Consider the following 15,718-nt stretch of genomic DNA (forward strand, 5'->3'; position numbering starts at 1 on the left):
TGGAAACACAGGGGGGGTAAATTTGGGTGAATGGAGAAGGTAGTGGTGTTAAAAAAATGATCTGTATCCCTTGCCCTATCAACAGAGCTCCAAAACGCCACTCATATTTACAAAGTTATTCATTGCTACAGAAGCTCTCCAATGCAATCTTTTAAATATCACATCCAAATCAGTCAAAAGCCTTTTCGTATCTAGAAATATCCAAGCTCTCACTATAAAATTGTTTGGTAATCTAATCCAATTGCATATGATTGTATTCAGTGCAGAGGTGGAACAGACTTCTGGGTGAACAGAGCTTCTCTTTCACTCCTGTCCCCTCCACCACCACCACACCCTCAAAATCAGTTCTGGAGAGTTGGAGGACTCTCCAAATTTTGAGGGTTCATAGGAGGGAGGAGAGGAAATGCAGGTCCTGTTGCACCAACAGAACTATGTGTGTGGAGCATTAGATGCAACCCATAGCTTTCATTTTCTCTGAAAGCTTTTTTAATTAGGAAAAAAGCCTGCTTTGTTATCAGATATATTGATAAACAATATTTTACTAATGGCAGGATTTTTATCCATTTTCCTTTGATGTAATAAATAATGCTTTATGGCTGACTTAAGAGAACACCTGCCATGATTATTTCAATGATATTTATGAAGAGAGAGAGAGACAGAGAGAGAACATCTATGTTGCACTGGAGGCATGACAAGCATGGCCTGGCAGAAAATTTGATTCTTAATTTCAGACAATAATAATGCAGAACTGAACCATTTACCAGCTACAGACAATTTGCTTAAACCAATCATCATCAACCATTTGAGACCCAGCATCCACCTTTAATTGTACCACACAGAACATTACCCACTTATTATTTTTATATAATTAATCATTATTAGAATGTTGACATAATACTTTTCCATTTTGTGAACTACTTGTGTTAATTTAAAATAAACAGACTTTCAACAACGCAATTATCAAGGAACAATGGTTGAAAAGGCACCACACAGATAAAATACTCTCTGCCAAGGTGCATCTGCCTTGTGCTGTAGTTATTTATATTTATCTCCTTCTGATATGGGCTTTCCCAGCGCCGGAAATCTTATGATATGCCCTTTTCCTGAAAGTGGAATATCAATATTTACAAACTGAGACTTCAGAGCGACAAGACTCCACAGAATTTCATTCAACAACCTTCCCTGCATCCTGTTTCCATCACCATCTCAGAGCTGAAAGATTCACCCTCTTTTATTCTGATTTTTTTTTTTAAAAAAGTGTGTAATTCTTAAACTATGAGCTTACCTTCCTAAAGGCAGGTGAACCAAGAACAGCTAACAGCTAACCATCACCACCAAAATGCCAGTCCAATTGTAGCACCTGTCCAGGCCTCCTCATTAGCTCTCTAAAGGCTTCCCTAAACCCTCAAACTACCAAGCACTCACAAAGTAAATGAAAAACAACATGAATTTATGGTGCATTTCACTATCACACAGGCAATTCACTTCTTGTCTGAGAAATATAATTCAGATCTCATCATGGATTGTGCAGCACAAATAATTGTTTATGCAGCGTAACTATTATTTCACCAAAAAGGCAAATATTAAAATTCTGAAAAAAGTATTAGATTCACACCGTTTTTCTACCAAAGTATGTGTATGTGTACAAGGCAAAACACAGCAGTCAGAGCCCTATTTGAAATTTCCTTCTCAGACCACATTTCTCCAGTTTTATACTATCTGTATTGGTTCCCAGCTAGTTTCTGTGCACAATTAAAAGTGTTAGTTATTTTCTTTGAAGCCCTAGATAGTTTGGTACCAGAATATTAGAGGGACCATCCCCTGTCACATGAACCAGCCTGGCCATTGCACTCAGCATTGGATCCCTTGCCTTACAGAGCAATTGAAACCATACCAGGGAGCAGTGCAACTGAAGACCCACTGCCACACCTGAAGTCCTGCCAGCTGGCGCTGGCCAGGAGAGAAGGTAGGGGATGGTCTTGTTTCAGTTTCTGCTGCACAAAATCCAGGCTGGTGCTGCTGGAGGGCCTGAAGACTGGGCCCCTCAAGGGCTCGGCAAGGCTTTCGATCCATCAGATCTGAAGCTTCAGATACCTTATCTCAACCCTGAAATACCCTGCTTCAGGGTTTATCGGCCAACTTCCTGCTGTCTTGGATGCAGCACCTCATCCTAACTGCTCCAATGGTATGGATTGAGGATTAGAATTGCACTCTTAACAATCTTCTCCCTGCACCCCAAGCCAGGCTACATATTTGAGGATTTTTAGTTGATTAAAAAAGATAGTTAAATGCTGTCATAATTTATTATGCTATAAAGAAAGTTGAGAGGTTCCCCTTCCCCCCATTCTCCAATTACCCAGTAAAATCAATTGGCAGGAACTCTTTTTTTTCCCCAACAAAGCAGATATTTAAATATGACGTTCACTTAGGTAGCTTTTAGAAGTAGGATTAGACAAGTTCAAAAGAGATAGATCTATCATAACTATTAAGCTTGATATCTAAATGAAGACTCCATGTTAAAGAGCAGTATATCTCTGTGATAGAGACAAATAGGTCAGTAGGTCTCCTTTGTGCCCTGTCTGTAAGCTTGCCAGATTTAGTTGCTTAGCTGCTGCTAGAAACATAATATTGACCTATATGAATCTAAGGTCTGATGCAAGCAGGCAATTTCAGTTGAAACTGTCTTGGTCATTCTGACAGACCACCTTTACCAGCAAAGGGACGATAGAAGTGCAACTCATGATTCTCCTGAACCTTCAGCAATTTTTAAACAACTGGCCATGTTATCCTTCTCTACAGTAAGTCTCCAGCTGGATATTTGTTTTGTGTGTAGTTGCTAACTTAGTAAAACAATATAGAAAAATTAAAGAAGGAAAGCCATCTCCTGAGACTTACCTGTCCAGATGAGGTTGGAGTCATATCCTTCCCAGTCCCAAGCTCTCCATTCTCCATAAAGGCAGGGATGTTGGGGGTAAAAACCATGAGGTCATTCTTGGCACCAGGCTCCCCAGTTGCAGCTGCCAGGATATGGCTGTGGCGATTTGAATAGGACCAGCTGCCCACTTCGCTGGCACAAACCAGTGTGGCTGTGCCAGGGCCATACATCACAGGCTCCTTGGGTTGACACTGGCATCGCAGAGCCATATACACAATGATTGCCAGCAGAAACAATGTGGAAACTGAGCAGATGGCAATGATCAGGTAGACATTTTTGTTCTCTTCAAGCGGCTTTGAGCTCCCTCCTGCTCTAGAATGGTAGCCATCTGTGTGGATGGCCTGAGCACTGACCACCAGTGAGACACTCAGGGTGGCCGTGGTTGACAGCATTGGCTTGCCATGATCCTTCACCACTACCAGCAGATTCTGGCTGCCAGCATCACCCTCCATCTCATTCAAAACACGGGTGGTGCTGATCTCCCCACTATATAGGCCCACCCGCCAAGGACCGCTAGTTGACTCATGCAGCTCATAGTGAAGCCATGCATTGTAGCCTGAGTCAGCATCCAGGGCACGGATCTTGCCTACCATCTGTCCAGCAACCAAAGGGACCACCAGCAAGATGGGAGTGTTTTCTGGCCCAGATACTGTTGGGGCGTTATCATTTTCATCCACCACAAAGACCTGCACCATCACATTGCTGTGCAAGGAGGGCAATCCGGCATCCTTTGCACTCACTTTGAACTCCAGCAGCTTCAGTTCCTCATAATCCAAGGGCTGCAAAGCATAGACATTCCCACTTTCTGAGTGTACCGAGATGTAGCTTGACAGTGGCCAGAGGTTCTCATCTATCCAGTAGGTGACCAGAGCATTCTCAGCTATATCTGGATCTGAGGCAGACACCGTAAAGATGTGAGCACCAGGTGGGTTGTTCTCTTTCACAAAAACTGTGTAGGAAGTCTGAGCAAAAGCAGGTGCATTGTCGTTCACATCACCGATGGGCACAACCAGGGTGCTACTGGCTGACAAGGGTGGGTCCCCTTGGTCTCTTGCTGTTACAACTAGTTTGTATTCTGCAACCTTTTCTCGATCCAGAGGTTCATTTAGCACCAGTGAGTAGTAATTCTTGAAAGTGGATACCAGCTTGAAGGGGAGCCCAGGAGGCCACAGAGAGCAGTTTACTTGTCCATTGGTGCCAGCATCCTTGTCTGAGGCACTGATTAGGGCCACCACTGACTCCAGTGGGGAGTCCTCTGACACAGGTACTGATAGCGATGTCACTGATACTTCCGGGATGTTGTCATTTACGTCCATTATTTCTATGATGACATTACAGTGCCCTGAGAGAGGAGGGGTTCCTTTGTCTTTCGCCTCAATTTCAATATCATACAGATTGATATCTTCGTAATCCACTTTTCCTTTTACCCTAATCTCACCTGTAACTGAATCTATACTGAATGTCTTTTTTACATTGGGAGAAACATGCTTACTAAAATAGTAGGTGATTTCCTTGTTACTTCCTTCATCTAAGTCAGTTGCATTGAGATGAATAACCAATGTTCCATCTGCCACATTTTCTAACAGTTTCACCTTATAAACAGATTGATTAAATACAGGTGCATTGTCATTTGCATCAATCACAGTGATCTCAAGATGAACTGTGCTTGTGAGTTCTGGTTGACCCCCATCTGTAGCTGTTAGCACTAAACGGTGCACAGGGATTTTTTCTCTGTCCACAGGTTTCTTTAACACAAGCACTAATGATTTACTGTGCCTGTCGTTGATTTTCTCTTCAACAACAAAATATTCTGTGGAGTTGAGCTTGTACTTCAGTTGAGCATTAGCACCAACATCTGCATCTGAGGCTCCCTCTAGAGGGAAATGAGCACCTGGCAGTGTTGACTCTGCGACACTCAAAATCTCCTCGCCCTCCGAGAAAACAGGAGCATTGTCATTTATATCCCTGATCTCCACTTCCACATGAAAAACCCGCAGGGGTTTATCCAGGATCACCTCCAAGTGAATGGTACACACAGGATTCTTGCTGCAAAGCTCCTCCCTGTCTATCCGGGAACTAACAAACAAGATCCCATTTTGCACATTTACCTCTAAATAATCCTTGTGGTCTTTGGAAACCATCCGGAACATCCGAGGCATGAGCTCTCCCACCTCCAGCCCCAGATCCTGAGTGATGCGGCCCACAAAGGTGCCATGCTGGGATTCCTCAGGCACAGAATAATGGAGCTGGCCGCTCCCCATCAACCAGGCTTTGTGGAACACAATCAGCTGCAGCAGCTTCACTGTCACATGGAAATCTCTTTGCAGAAAAGGCATAGCAAATGCAAGTACTGATGATCTGTTATAAATTACCTGGCTATAACTGAGCAAATGTTGACTGACCTGGATAGAAAGGAGTCAATGCCGGTCCTTTTACATTGAGGATCGAAGGTTTTCCAATGTAGGAAGAGGCAGATTTTTTTATCTAGTCAGAGGGAGGAGCGTGTCCTTTCAGAAATGGTCTTGTTAGTCAATGGCTCCCCCTTGTGTTGAAATGTTTTTGGTTGCATAGTATTTCTTCTGACTAGTAGTATAAATGTATTCTTCTGCCACATAATGTTTAGTTTATTTTTTAAAATAGTAATTTTGGAACTCCAGGTAAACTAGGCTTCTTAAAATAAGAACAGAAAGGTCTTCCAGTAAGTATGGAAATTTTAAAATATATAATGGCTTATTCCTTCAGAAGAGTAACTATTACCCATACAGCTCTTTGTACCGTTTCTATTTTACAGTGCTGGCCCTACTCAGAGTAGACCCATTTAAAGTAATGGACATTGCTAGCTTAGGTATAGGAGGCACAGTTTTATAGTGGTTCCATTCCTACCTAAAGAGGCTGTGCTTCAGCTCAATAGTAGAGTTGCTTTCATTTTCAGGAGCAAGTTCAAGTTTTTTAAACAAGCTTGCCTTGCTTTTAAACCTTTGGAGTCCTCTGATACTGTGCTATTAAAACTTTGAAGCCAGCTCTTCCTCTTAATTTAGATTATCCATGCATGTTTTGTTATTTTATAAAAGTTCCCCCAACTGAAAACCCTCTCAGATTTGGATTTAAAATCTTAAATTTCAGATTTAGAAGTCATAGAGGAAAAAGTAGGGAAGGGAAGCTGTTCCTTGGGAGACAACTCTAGTCAAGAGACACTATAGTTTAGGGAGAAAGTATTCTTACATCATGTCACCTGTCACAAATACTAAAACAGACCCAAAACTGTGGTGATGTGATAAGTCTCCCAACACACATTGGAATTTGCTACGGGGGGGGGGGGGGAGAGGGAATTATTACCCTCTTTCTTTAATACAGGTGATAAAACAAATATGCAGTAGAAAACCTTACCACATGGAGATGTGGTTGTTTTTACTAGGAAAACATCAGAGATTACTTGTATACAATTGTCTAGAAGTCACATTAAATTGTCTTTCACAAAAAATAAATCACTTCACAGAACCAATTCTTGACCACATTCATTCACAGAGGCAGTTGAACAATGGAGATATTGTGCATTAACGCAAACCCAGGTGGTGGGACTGGGGCAGGCCTCCTTAAATATCCTGGGAGTGGAGCGAACTCTACGTGCTCCATCAGGCCTGCCCCCAAGGAGGACCTTGCCTTCAAGTCTGCCTGCCATTGGCCAATTTTGCAGACAAGCTTGGATCTGAAATCCGAGTCGCTCATCAGGGCTGTCCCCAGCAGCCTGAGCCCTGTTGGATCCCAGTGAAATGGACCTTGAGCTTGTGTGGAGGTTCTAGCAGGGGAGTGCAGCTATCATATACCCTTGACCGAAGAACGGTACACTCCTTCTATCTGGGATTGTTGTCCTCTTCCGCCGAGCGTGCAGCTTCAGGAGCGGTAAGGGAGGAAGGGGACACCCACCTAGCCAGCCAAATCAACCCTGGTGATCAATGGGGTGACAGATGTTGCAGCCAGATCACCCTCACATCAGGATCCCAGTGAAAGGAGACATCACCAGCCCGCAATGCCTCCATACCAGAAGAGTAAGTAGACTTAGGGGGAAAATAGCATTGTCCCTTGCCATTGGTTACTGGCTTCATGTGCAGTTATCCTCAACAGATGTGGGCTACCTGTCTCTGGCTTTGCTTGAAGATTATGCTTGCTCTTGGCTGAAATTTGTTAACGACTAAGTTAACAGCTCTCACTATTTTCTACATCATCTTCTGCCACTTGGGGTAGAAAAAACTGGCTGCACCACTTCTGGGTCTTTGTTTATCAACTCTACCAAATGGGGTTGGCTCACCACTGCTCTCTACCTTGGTCTACCACATAGTGGTGATTATCAGCCTGCTAGGCATATAGCAACATTAACTAAACAATGGCTAGTTCAATGCTTTGCCATCAGCAGTTATGGAAGGTGAATTCACAAGGCTGCCTTGGCAATCTTGCCCTTGTGAAAGCAGCTCAGATGAAATAGTAGCCAATGTTCTGTTATATTATAATGTTCATAGGGTTTGTTGGTTTGTTTGCTTGTTTTATATACCACCCTTCATCATCAGATCTCAGTGCGGTTCACAGAATAAATATCTGTTTATCTTCAGGTACTTTCTCTACACTTGGGGAACTCAGGTGAATTCCATGTTTCAGTTTTAATGGCAGATTCCAACCCTATGGTCACAGGAAGTATCGCCAAGTTCCTTGCTGTAGCCATCAAACCAAGTCACAGTTATTAAAAGAAACCCAAGATTCAAGTCAAAATGCTTTGTGTTGTTCCAAATTGCTTGCAAGTATATTGTCCTTTTTTCACTCTGCTATGTGGCGATGTGGGTTAAACCACGGAGCCTAGGACTTGCCGATCAGAAGGTCAGTGGTTCGAATCCCCGCGAAGGGGTGAGCTCCCGTTGCCTGGTCCCTGCTCCTGCCAACCTAGCAGTTCGAAATCACCTCAAAGTGCAAGTAGATAAATAGGTACCACTCCGGCGGGAAGGTAAACAGCATTTCTGTGCGCTGCTCTGGTTTGCCAGAAGTGGCTTAGTCATGCTGGCCACATGACCTGGAAGCTGTACTCCGGCTCCCTCGGCCAATAAAGCGAGATGAGCGCCGCAACCCCAGAGTCGGCCACGACTGGACATAATGGTCAGGGGTTCCTTTACCTTTATGTCTGTCCTAGCAACCTTGGTAAATACAATAGACTGTATCTGATGTGTTTTGGTCTACAGACCAAATAAACTGAAACTGTTGTTGAACTATTCATTCCACAGGCATTTAAACAATGTTGGTATAAAGGTTTTTGGGAGTGACTATCGATCAGGGCATGACTTGGAGCGCAAATACCACTGCTCTGGTGAAGAAGGCCCAGCAGAGAATTTATTTCCTCAGACTTTTAAAGAAGAACAATCTGAGTGAGAGACTGCTGGTGTCCTTCTACCGAGGCTCCATAGAGAGCATTCTCACATACTGTATTTGTGCTTGGTTCTCCAGTTGTACAGCTAGGGAGAGGAAGGTGCTCCAGAAGGTCATAACCACAGCCCAAAGGATTATTGGTCATCCTCTCCCATCTTTGGAAGAACTGTACGGTTCCCGTTGTCTTAGGAAAGCAAACAACATCCTGCAGGATTCATCTCACCCGGGATACAGTCTGTTTGCACTACTGCCTTCTGGCAGGAGATATAGAAACATCAAGTCAAGGACAAATAGACTGAAAAATAGTTTCTATCCAAGAGCTGTGGCCTTTTTGAATGCTGTAACTCAATAGTGTGACCTGGGAGTTTGATGGGTGTGGGTGTGGCTGGAATGTGGTTTGTTTGGTTGTTGTTGTTGTTTTGCTTTTGTTGTTTTTAAGGGATGGCATCCAATTTCGTTGCACTTGTGCAATGTTGCACTTGTGTAATGACAATAAAGAATCTATCTATCTATCTATCTATCTATCTATCTATAAATAATCTTAGAAAGAAATCACTATAAAGAAATAAAAGCAAAGAATCTTCCTACAACTAAGATAATTTGATCTAAGCGCTATGCAGATTTCAAACTGTGTATGATGAATATGGAATGAAGAGAACAGGATTGTAGTGTCATTGTGGCAAGCCACACCACTGATCACCAAGCACTCCATGTTATGTCTGCACATGCTCTACAAAACTGTACATGCAGTCTGTGTGCAACTGGCAACTTTTTTGGCGGGGAGCAAACAAGCCTACGTGTCTATACTTTGCACAAGTGCAAGGTCTCCCCTTTATGTGAGCTGTCTATATATAGCTGAATGTCATAATAGCCTCGAGTTCCCTGCCCAGAAGCAGGGATGTTTCTTGAAAGCTTCATTTGAAATGGATTCCATAATCTGTCCAGGCAATCTAACAAAATGAGATTGAATTTTGTTTCACGTATGACAAACATAAGCAGTTTCTTCCTTCTCACTTATATATGATTTCTTTCAAGACTTTTCATACTCCTGCTTGTTGTCCTCTAGAACATTCCAAATTTGGTGGGATCCTTATCCAATTCTGATACAAAGAACTGAACCCCAGTCTCCCATTAATCAAGGCACTGGTTTTGACCTCTGACTTGTGTTTTTGTGCTGTATTTATATATATATTTACTTTTATTGTTGTTGAATTTTAAATGTTTTAATTGCTATGACCTGCCCTGAGAACTTTGTTATATAGGATAGTCAATAAATAATGGTAAGTAAATAAATAAATAAAATAATGAAGTAGATTGAATATTGGGTTTGTGGTTTACTGTGAAGCATTTCCACTTTTGTGATCATTGCTACAATCCTATGCATTCTTACTTAGAAGTAAGCTACTAATTTCTGGAACTAATGCATTGGCAATAAATGTTGTAAAGAAGGCATCATATTGAGAATTCTGGTGCTGTTGGATGGAACTATCTTGGCCCGTTCCAGTCTGGGTCCAGGCTTGATTTGGGGACAGAATCAGTCATGGTTGCCCTAACAGATTACCTCCTTTGGGAAAAGGACAAAGAAATAGGATTCCGTGGATTCTCCTGGATCTCTCCATGGCTTTTGATACCATGGACCATAGTGTCCTCCTGGACCACCTCCATGTTTTGAGGACTGAATGCACTGTTTAATGGTGATGCCACTTCTACTTGTGGGGTCGGTTCCAGAATCATATTGGGTGGCTGTGCCTCAGCCCCGTGGCAGCTGATCTGTGGAATCCCACAGGACACAATTTCTTCCCCAATGCTATTTAATAGCTATATGAAACCAATGGGGATAGTCATTAGGAGATTTGGAGCCAGTATTCTGATGAGACTCAACTCTGTGACAGCTGAAGTTGGAAGTTGTACGTGTCCTAAACAGATCCCTGGATGCACTTATGGATCGAATGAAGACTAATAAACTGACTGAATCCTGACAAGATGGAGATCCTATGGATTGCTCTGAGAATTGGGTTGCGTACCACCTATGAATGGGATTTCACTCCCCCACAGGCAGCAAGTACATAGTTAGAGGTGTTCTTGATCCACCACTATAACTGGAGGCCCAGTTGGCCTCAGATCATCCATTAACAACTTAGCTGGTATAGCTTTGCTACAGTGGCCCATACATCTAATATCATTATTAGATAACTGTATTGTACTACATGTGGGGCTACTCTTGTGCCTGATTTGGAAGCCACACTTATTTCAAAATGAAGCTGCTTGGGTGCTTTGTGGAACACCAATGCTGAAATATCTCAGCTAGCTGCCTATTAACTCCTGAGCCAAGTTCAAAGTTTTTCTGCTGACATTTACCGCTCTAAATAACTTTGAACAAAGTCACCTTTCAGGCCACCTCCCCAAGTACAGCCCAAGTCAATCTAAGATCTCCTGACCAGTGAGCAGTCACTTGGTGACAATGCAGAAGATGGCTTCGGCGTTTGCCTCCTAGGTGGGTCATAAGGAAAGGGTTAAAATGAGTGTGATGTGATTGGCCAGAGAGAAACTGATAGGAGGCGTTAGAGTGAGAGTGGGTGTTGTGTGAAAGTCAGTTGAGAGTTGGGAGTTGAAGAAGAAAGAGGGAGAATAAGTCTGTGGGTTGGTTGAGTTGTGTTGTGAGGGAGTGAGAGGAATTGTTAGGTGGAGTCAGATAGATAGTTGGAATAATCAGTTTGAAGTTGTTAGGAACGCATAGGACAGTTAAGGAATTAAGATTAAGAAACTACCAAGGAAAATTAACTGAAACCATAAGCTTGTTCATGCCTATAAATAAACTTGATTATTTGTTAATGTTGACAACTGTCTGGACTCCGTGATTACCCATGAGAAACGGGTTGGTGGCAGCGAAGAAAGCAATCACAGTGGTGGCACAGGGTCAATAGACCATCAAACGGCTGGGGACCCTGTGTGATCGCTACAATGGCCCTCTCTATGATAGCACCCACCCTCTGAACAGCATCTCTCAGGTGGAGGAAGTGATTGTTTTTAAATTCCTCCTTTTGAATTTGTCCAATATTTCCTGGGCTCTGACTTAATTTTTTAAAAAAGTTATTTTGCACACTGCTTAGTTTTATGTGACACATACAGTTGTGTTATGTTTTTATTTAATTTTTAACCAGCTTTTAGGAATATTTTATTGAATGCTACTGCATTTTTACTATGCTTATGCTAGCCATTTAGTAACTTTTATTATTTTAAGTGTATACATATTCAATAAACAAATAAAAATATTTCTCAGGAAGAAAACACCAGTAAAATTGAATTGAAGAGGGGGGAATATACGTTTCTCATAAACTGTACATTTGCAATTCAATGCGGACACTTACAAAATTAAGTTCAACAAAGAAAATTTCAGATTCAATATTGAATAACTAGGATATATTCTTATTCAATGTTACGGAAACTGAACAATGGCTGAGAAAGAGAAGAAACCAAGTCAGATACTAACCGTTGCACAGAGCAGGTCCTGCTGCTTCCCATTATCAGCAGAAGTAGGAATGTTGGGGCTGAAGACCATGAGGTCGCTCTTGGCTCCAGCCTCCCCGCTCACACCTGCCAGGATGTGGCTGTGGCGATTTGAATATGACCAGCTGCCCACTTCACTGGCACATACCAGTGTGGCTGTACCAGGACCATACACCATCGCCTCTTTCTCCTGGCAACGGCATCGCAAGGCCATGTAAAAGATTACTGCTAGGAGGAACAAGCTGGACACGGAGCAGATGGCAATGATCAGGTAGACATTGACATTGTCCACCAAAGGCTTTGAGTTTTCACCTGTCCTGGAAAGGCGGGTATCCGTTTTGATGGCCTGTGCACTGGTTACCAGTGACACACTCAGTGTGGCTGTGGTTGAGAGTTGAGGCTTCCCATGATCTTTCACCAAAACCAGCAGGCTCTGACTTCTGCTGACTTCTGCCTCATCTACAGCACGTACAGTACTGATCTCTCCACTATACAGGCCCACACGCCATGGTCCACTTGTCACCTCATGCAGTTCATATCGCAGCCATGCATTGTATCCTGAGTCAGCATCCAGAGCATGGATCTTGCCCACTGTGTGCCCAGACCCCATAGGAAGCACTAGGAGAATGGGATTCTCTTCTGTTGTCCCTGACACTGCAGGCGCATTGTCATTCTCATCGACCACAAAAACCTGAATAGTCACATTTCCACACAGGGAGGGCAGCCCAGCATCCTTGGCCCTCACTTGGAACTCCAGCAGCTTCAGCTCCTCATAGTCCAAGGGTTGCAAGGCATAGACCTTCCCACTCTCTGAATGAACTGAGATGTAGCTTGTCAGGGGCCAAAGCTTGTCATCAATCCAGTAGCTGATCAGGCTGTTCTCAGCCACATCTGGGTCTGAAGCAGACACTGTGAAGATGTGAGCACCTGGTGGGTTGTTCTCCTTCACAAAGACCGTGTAGGAGGCTTGTGCGAAAGTGGGTGCATTGTCATTTATGTCACTAATTGGAACTAATAAGCTACCACTAGCTGACAGTGGTGGAACACCTTGGTCCTGGGCCATCACCATCAACTTATACTCAGCTACCTGCTCCCGATCCAGGAGTTCAGACACTACTAATGAGTAGTAGTTCTTGAACGTGGAGGCCAGTTTGAAGGGAAGCCCAGGAGGCCACAGTGAGCAGCTTACTTGGCCATTGGCCCCAGAGTCCCTGTCTGAGACACTGATTAAGGCTACCACTGTCCCTGGTGGGGAGTCCTCTGGCACTGGCACAGAGAGGGATGAGACTGACACCTCTGGGGCATTATCATTCACATCCAGCACCTCAATTATCACTTGGCAATGTCCAGACAAAGGAAGGATACCTTTATTTTCTGCCACAATCTGAAGATCATATACACTAATTTCTTCAAAATCAATTCTTCCATTTACCATTATTTCCCCGGTATTGGAATTTATGGTAAAAATCTTTTGGAAATTTAGTGGCACGTGGTTAGTAAAAGAATAGGAGATCTCCTTATTAATTCCTTCATCTAAATCAGTGGCATTCAGCTTAATAACCAATGTTCCATTAGCTGCATTCTCCAATAGTTTTACCTTGTAAACTGATTGGTTAAATACAGGAGGGTTGTCATTTGCATCTAGCACATTAATCACCAGCTGGACTGTGCCTGTGAGCTCTGGTTTGCCTCCATCAGTGGCTGTGAGTGAAAGACGGTGCACAGGAGCCTCTTCCCTGTCCAATGGCTTCTTTAAAACAATTGCTAAGGGTTTATTGTGCTGGTCACCTGTTTTCTGTTCTACAATGAAATAGTCATTGGGCCTGAGCTTGTAGGTTAGCAGAGCATTACTGCCGATATCTGCATCAGAAGCCCCCTCTAAAGGGAATCTGGTGCCAGGTGCTGTTATAATTTCTGCTATGCTCAGAATTTGCTCACTTGCAGAGAAAATGGGGGCATTGTCATTTATGTCCCTGATCTCCACCTCTATATGGAAAACCCTCAGAGGTTTGTCCACAATCACCTCCAGGTGAACGGCACATTCAAGATTCTTAGCACACAGCTCCTCCCTGTCTATCCGGGAATTCACAAACAAGATCCCATTCTGCACATTTACCTCAAAATAGTCCTCCTGTCCTTTGGACATCATCCGGAACATCCGAGGCACCAGCTCCTCCACCTCCAGCCCCAGATCCTGGGCAATGCGGCCCACAAAGGTGCCGTGCTGGGATTCCTCCGGCACAGAATAATGGAGCTGGCCGCTCCCCAACATCCAGGCTGCGTGGAGGAGAAGCAGCTGCAGGAGCTGCTTTGCCACCGAATCATTCTGCCAGGCAACCATTGCAAGCATAGCCACAAATTGTTGTCTTCTTCCTTCCTTCTTTCCTTCCTTCTTTCCTTCCTTCCTTCCTTTCTTTTTATAAATCCTTTTCTTTAATGTAGTGTAGAGCAGAGTCCAAGGAGCCCATCTGAATTGGTATTTGTGAAGTCATTTGAATAGACGCCGGTGCTCTTGCATTCTGTGCTTGATAGCCCCATTGTGAATCTGACAGGCAGGGTTTTCAGTCACTCGGAGGGAGGAGCTCTGAATGTTCTTTCTTCTTAAATATTTTCTTAGGCAACAGTGACCTCTAGCGAATGATTGTAGAAATGGAGAAGCAGGTGACTAAACTATGAAACGTTTTGTGATAAGCACCTGTTCTCCAAAGATTTTATGCACTTCTACTTTCAACTGAAGTTATTAAAGTCCATTCATACTTCTAATGTGGTGGTTCACATTACAACATTACTGTTGCACACTCAGTTATCATAACAGCTTATATCTGAATGGCTCCTCCAAGAAGGGTTACACTTGAAAGTTCTGCCAGTTGTGTTAGATCCATGAAGGCTCATTCACCAATTGATATTGAAGTGATGCTACACTTGATTATGCTCTTATACTTTTATTTTTATTGGGGGGAAAGTGTCATGTATTTTTCAAGATCAAAGTGCCTGTAATAGCATGTGGCCCTCTCTTATCATACACTTTTCAGCAACCTCTGGCATGCAACTCCATGCTTAATAGCCTGTAACTCTCAAGAGTTGAGAGGAGTAGACACTGAATGAGTTATATAGGGACACAACAATGCACACTAGACATTGCACAACAATGTGATGGGCCTTGCAGATGATGCTGGAATCTTGAGCAGAGAAATGGGAGGGGAAGCAGCTGCTTAATCTTTACACAACATTTGCTCATGTTTGCATAAAAATTCTAGTTCAGCCAATAAAAAGGTGGGATAGTGCTTCTACTTCTAGCAAGTTCTTTTCAAATCAACAGCAGATTGCAATCGTAAGCATACATAAGAGTCCATAGGGCTTGAGATTGCACCCATAAATACTTACCTGGCATCAATCACCATTTAACACAGTTGGGCTCATTTCTGAGTGAGTATGCATAGGATCAGGTGGCATATTTGAGAATTTCCACCTAAGTCCTAACTAAATAATTTGCCGTTTTTAAAAAAGTTAAGAACCGTCATTTAGGGATTTTGTTAGTTTCACAAATATAATAGCTCCCCTAATACTAGAATTCTGATGGTGGAAATGCATTATATGATACTAACACGGGGTTGACAAACCCACCCCTGCCTTCACTGTCGGGGTCTACCCACTAAGTTCAGTGGGGCTTACTGCCAGTATATGGGTACAGGACTGCAGCCTTAGACACACCTAAGTGGCACTGAAATCAATGGGAACAGTTAGTCATGAAACCCAATAGGTTTCATTTATTGTAGTGGCAAATGTGGTCCAAGATACTTTTAACCAAGCTGCATTTTCATCTTCCTGGACGTTGTTCTTGCTTCACTTGTCTCGATGACTGACCTACCT

The 15,718-nt window shown here is 43.1% G+C and overlaps 1 protein-coding gene and 1 pseudogene across 4 annotated transcripts in view; both read right to left on the reverse strand.

Moving 5' to 3' along the window:
• LOC309373494 (protocadherin alpha-C2-like) overlaps positions 1-15,718 on the reverse strand; it is a 181,751-nt gene that overhangs the window by 118,215 nt on the left and 47,818 nt on the right. Inside the window, exon 1 of one of the 3 annotated variants that reach the window (XM_081917750.1) lies at positions 2,896-5,328. The exons of the other annotated variants lie outside the window; for them this stretch is intronic. Within the exon in view, the coding sequence (XP_081773876.1) occupies positions 2,896-5,271 (2,376 nt within the window). The 5' untranslated portion in view covers positions 5,272-5,328. Of the gene's footprint in view, positions 1-2,895; positions 5,329-15,718 lie in introns of those variants that run through there. 3 annotated transcript variants of the gene reach the window in all.
• Positions 11,820-14,399, reverse strand: LOC309373516 (protocadherin alpha-5 pseudogene; annotated as a pseudogene). Its single transcript has one exon. The product of its transcript is annotated as a protocadherin alpha-5 pseudogene (transcript).

The sequence above is a fragment of the Podarcis melisellensis genome (genome assembly GCF_964234715.1).
Source record: "Podarcis melisellensis genome assembly, chromosome: 7".
NCBI lineage: Eukaryota > Metazoa > Chordata > Lepidosauria > Squamata > Lacertidae > Podarcis > Podarcis melisellensis.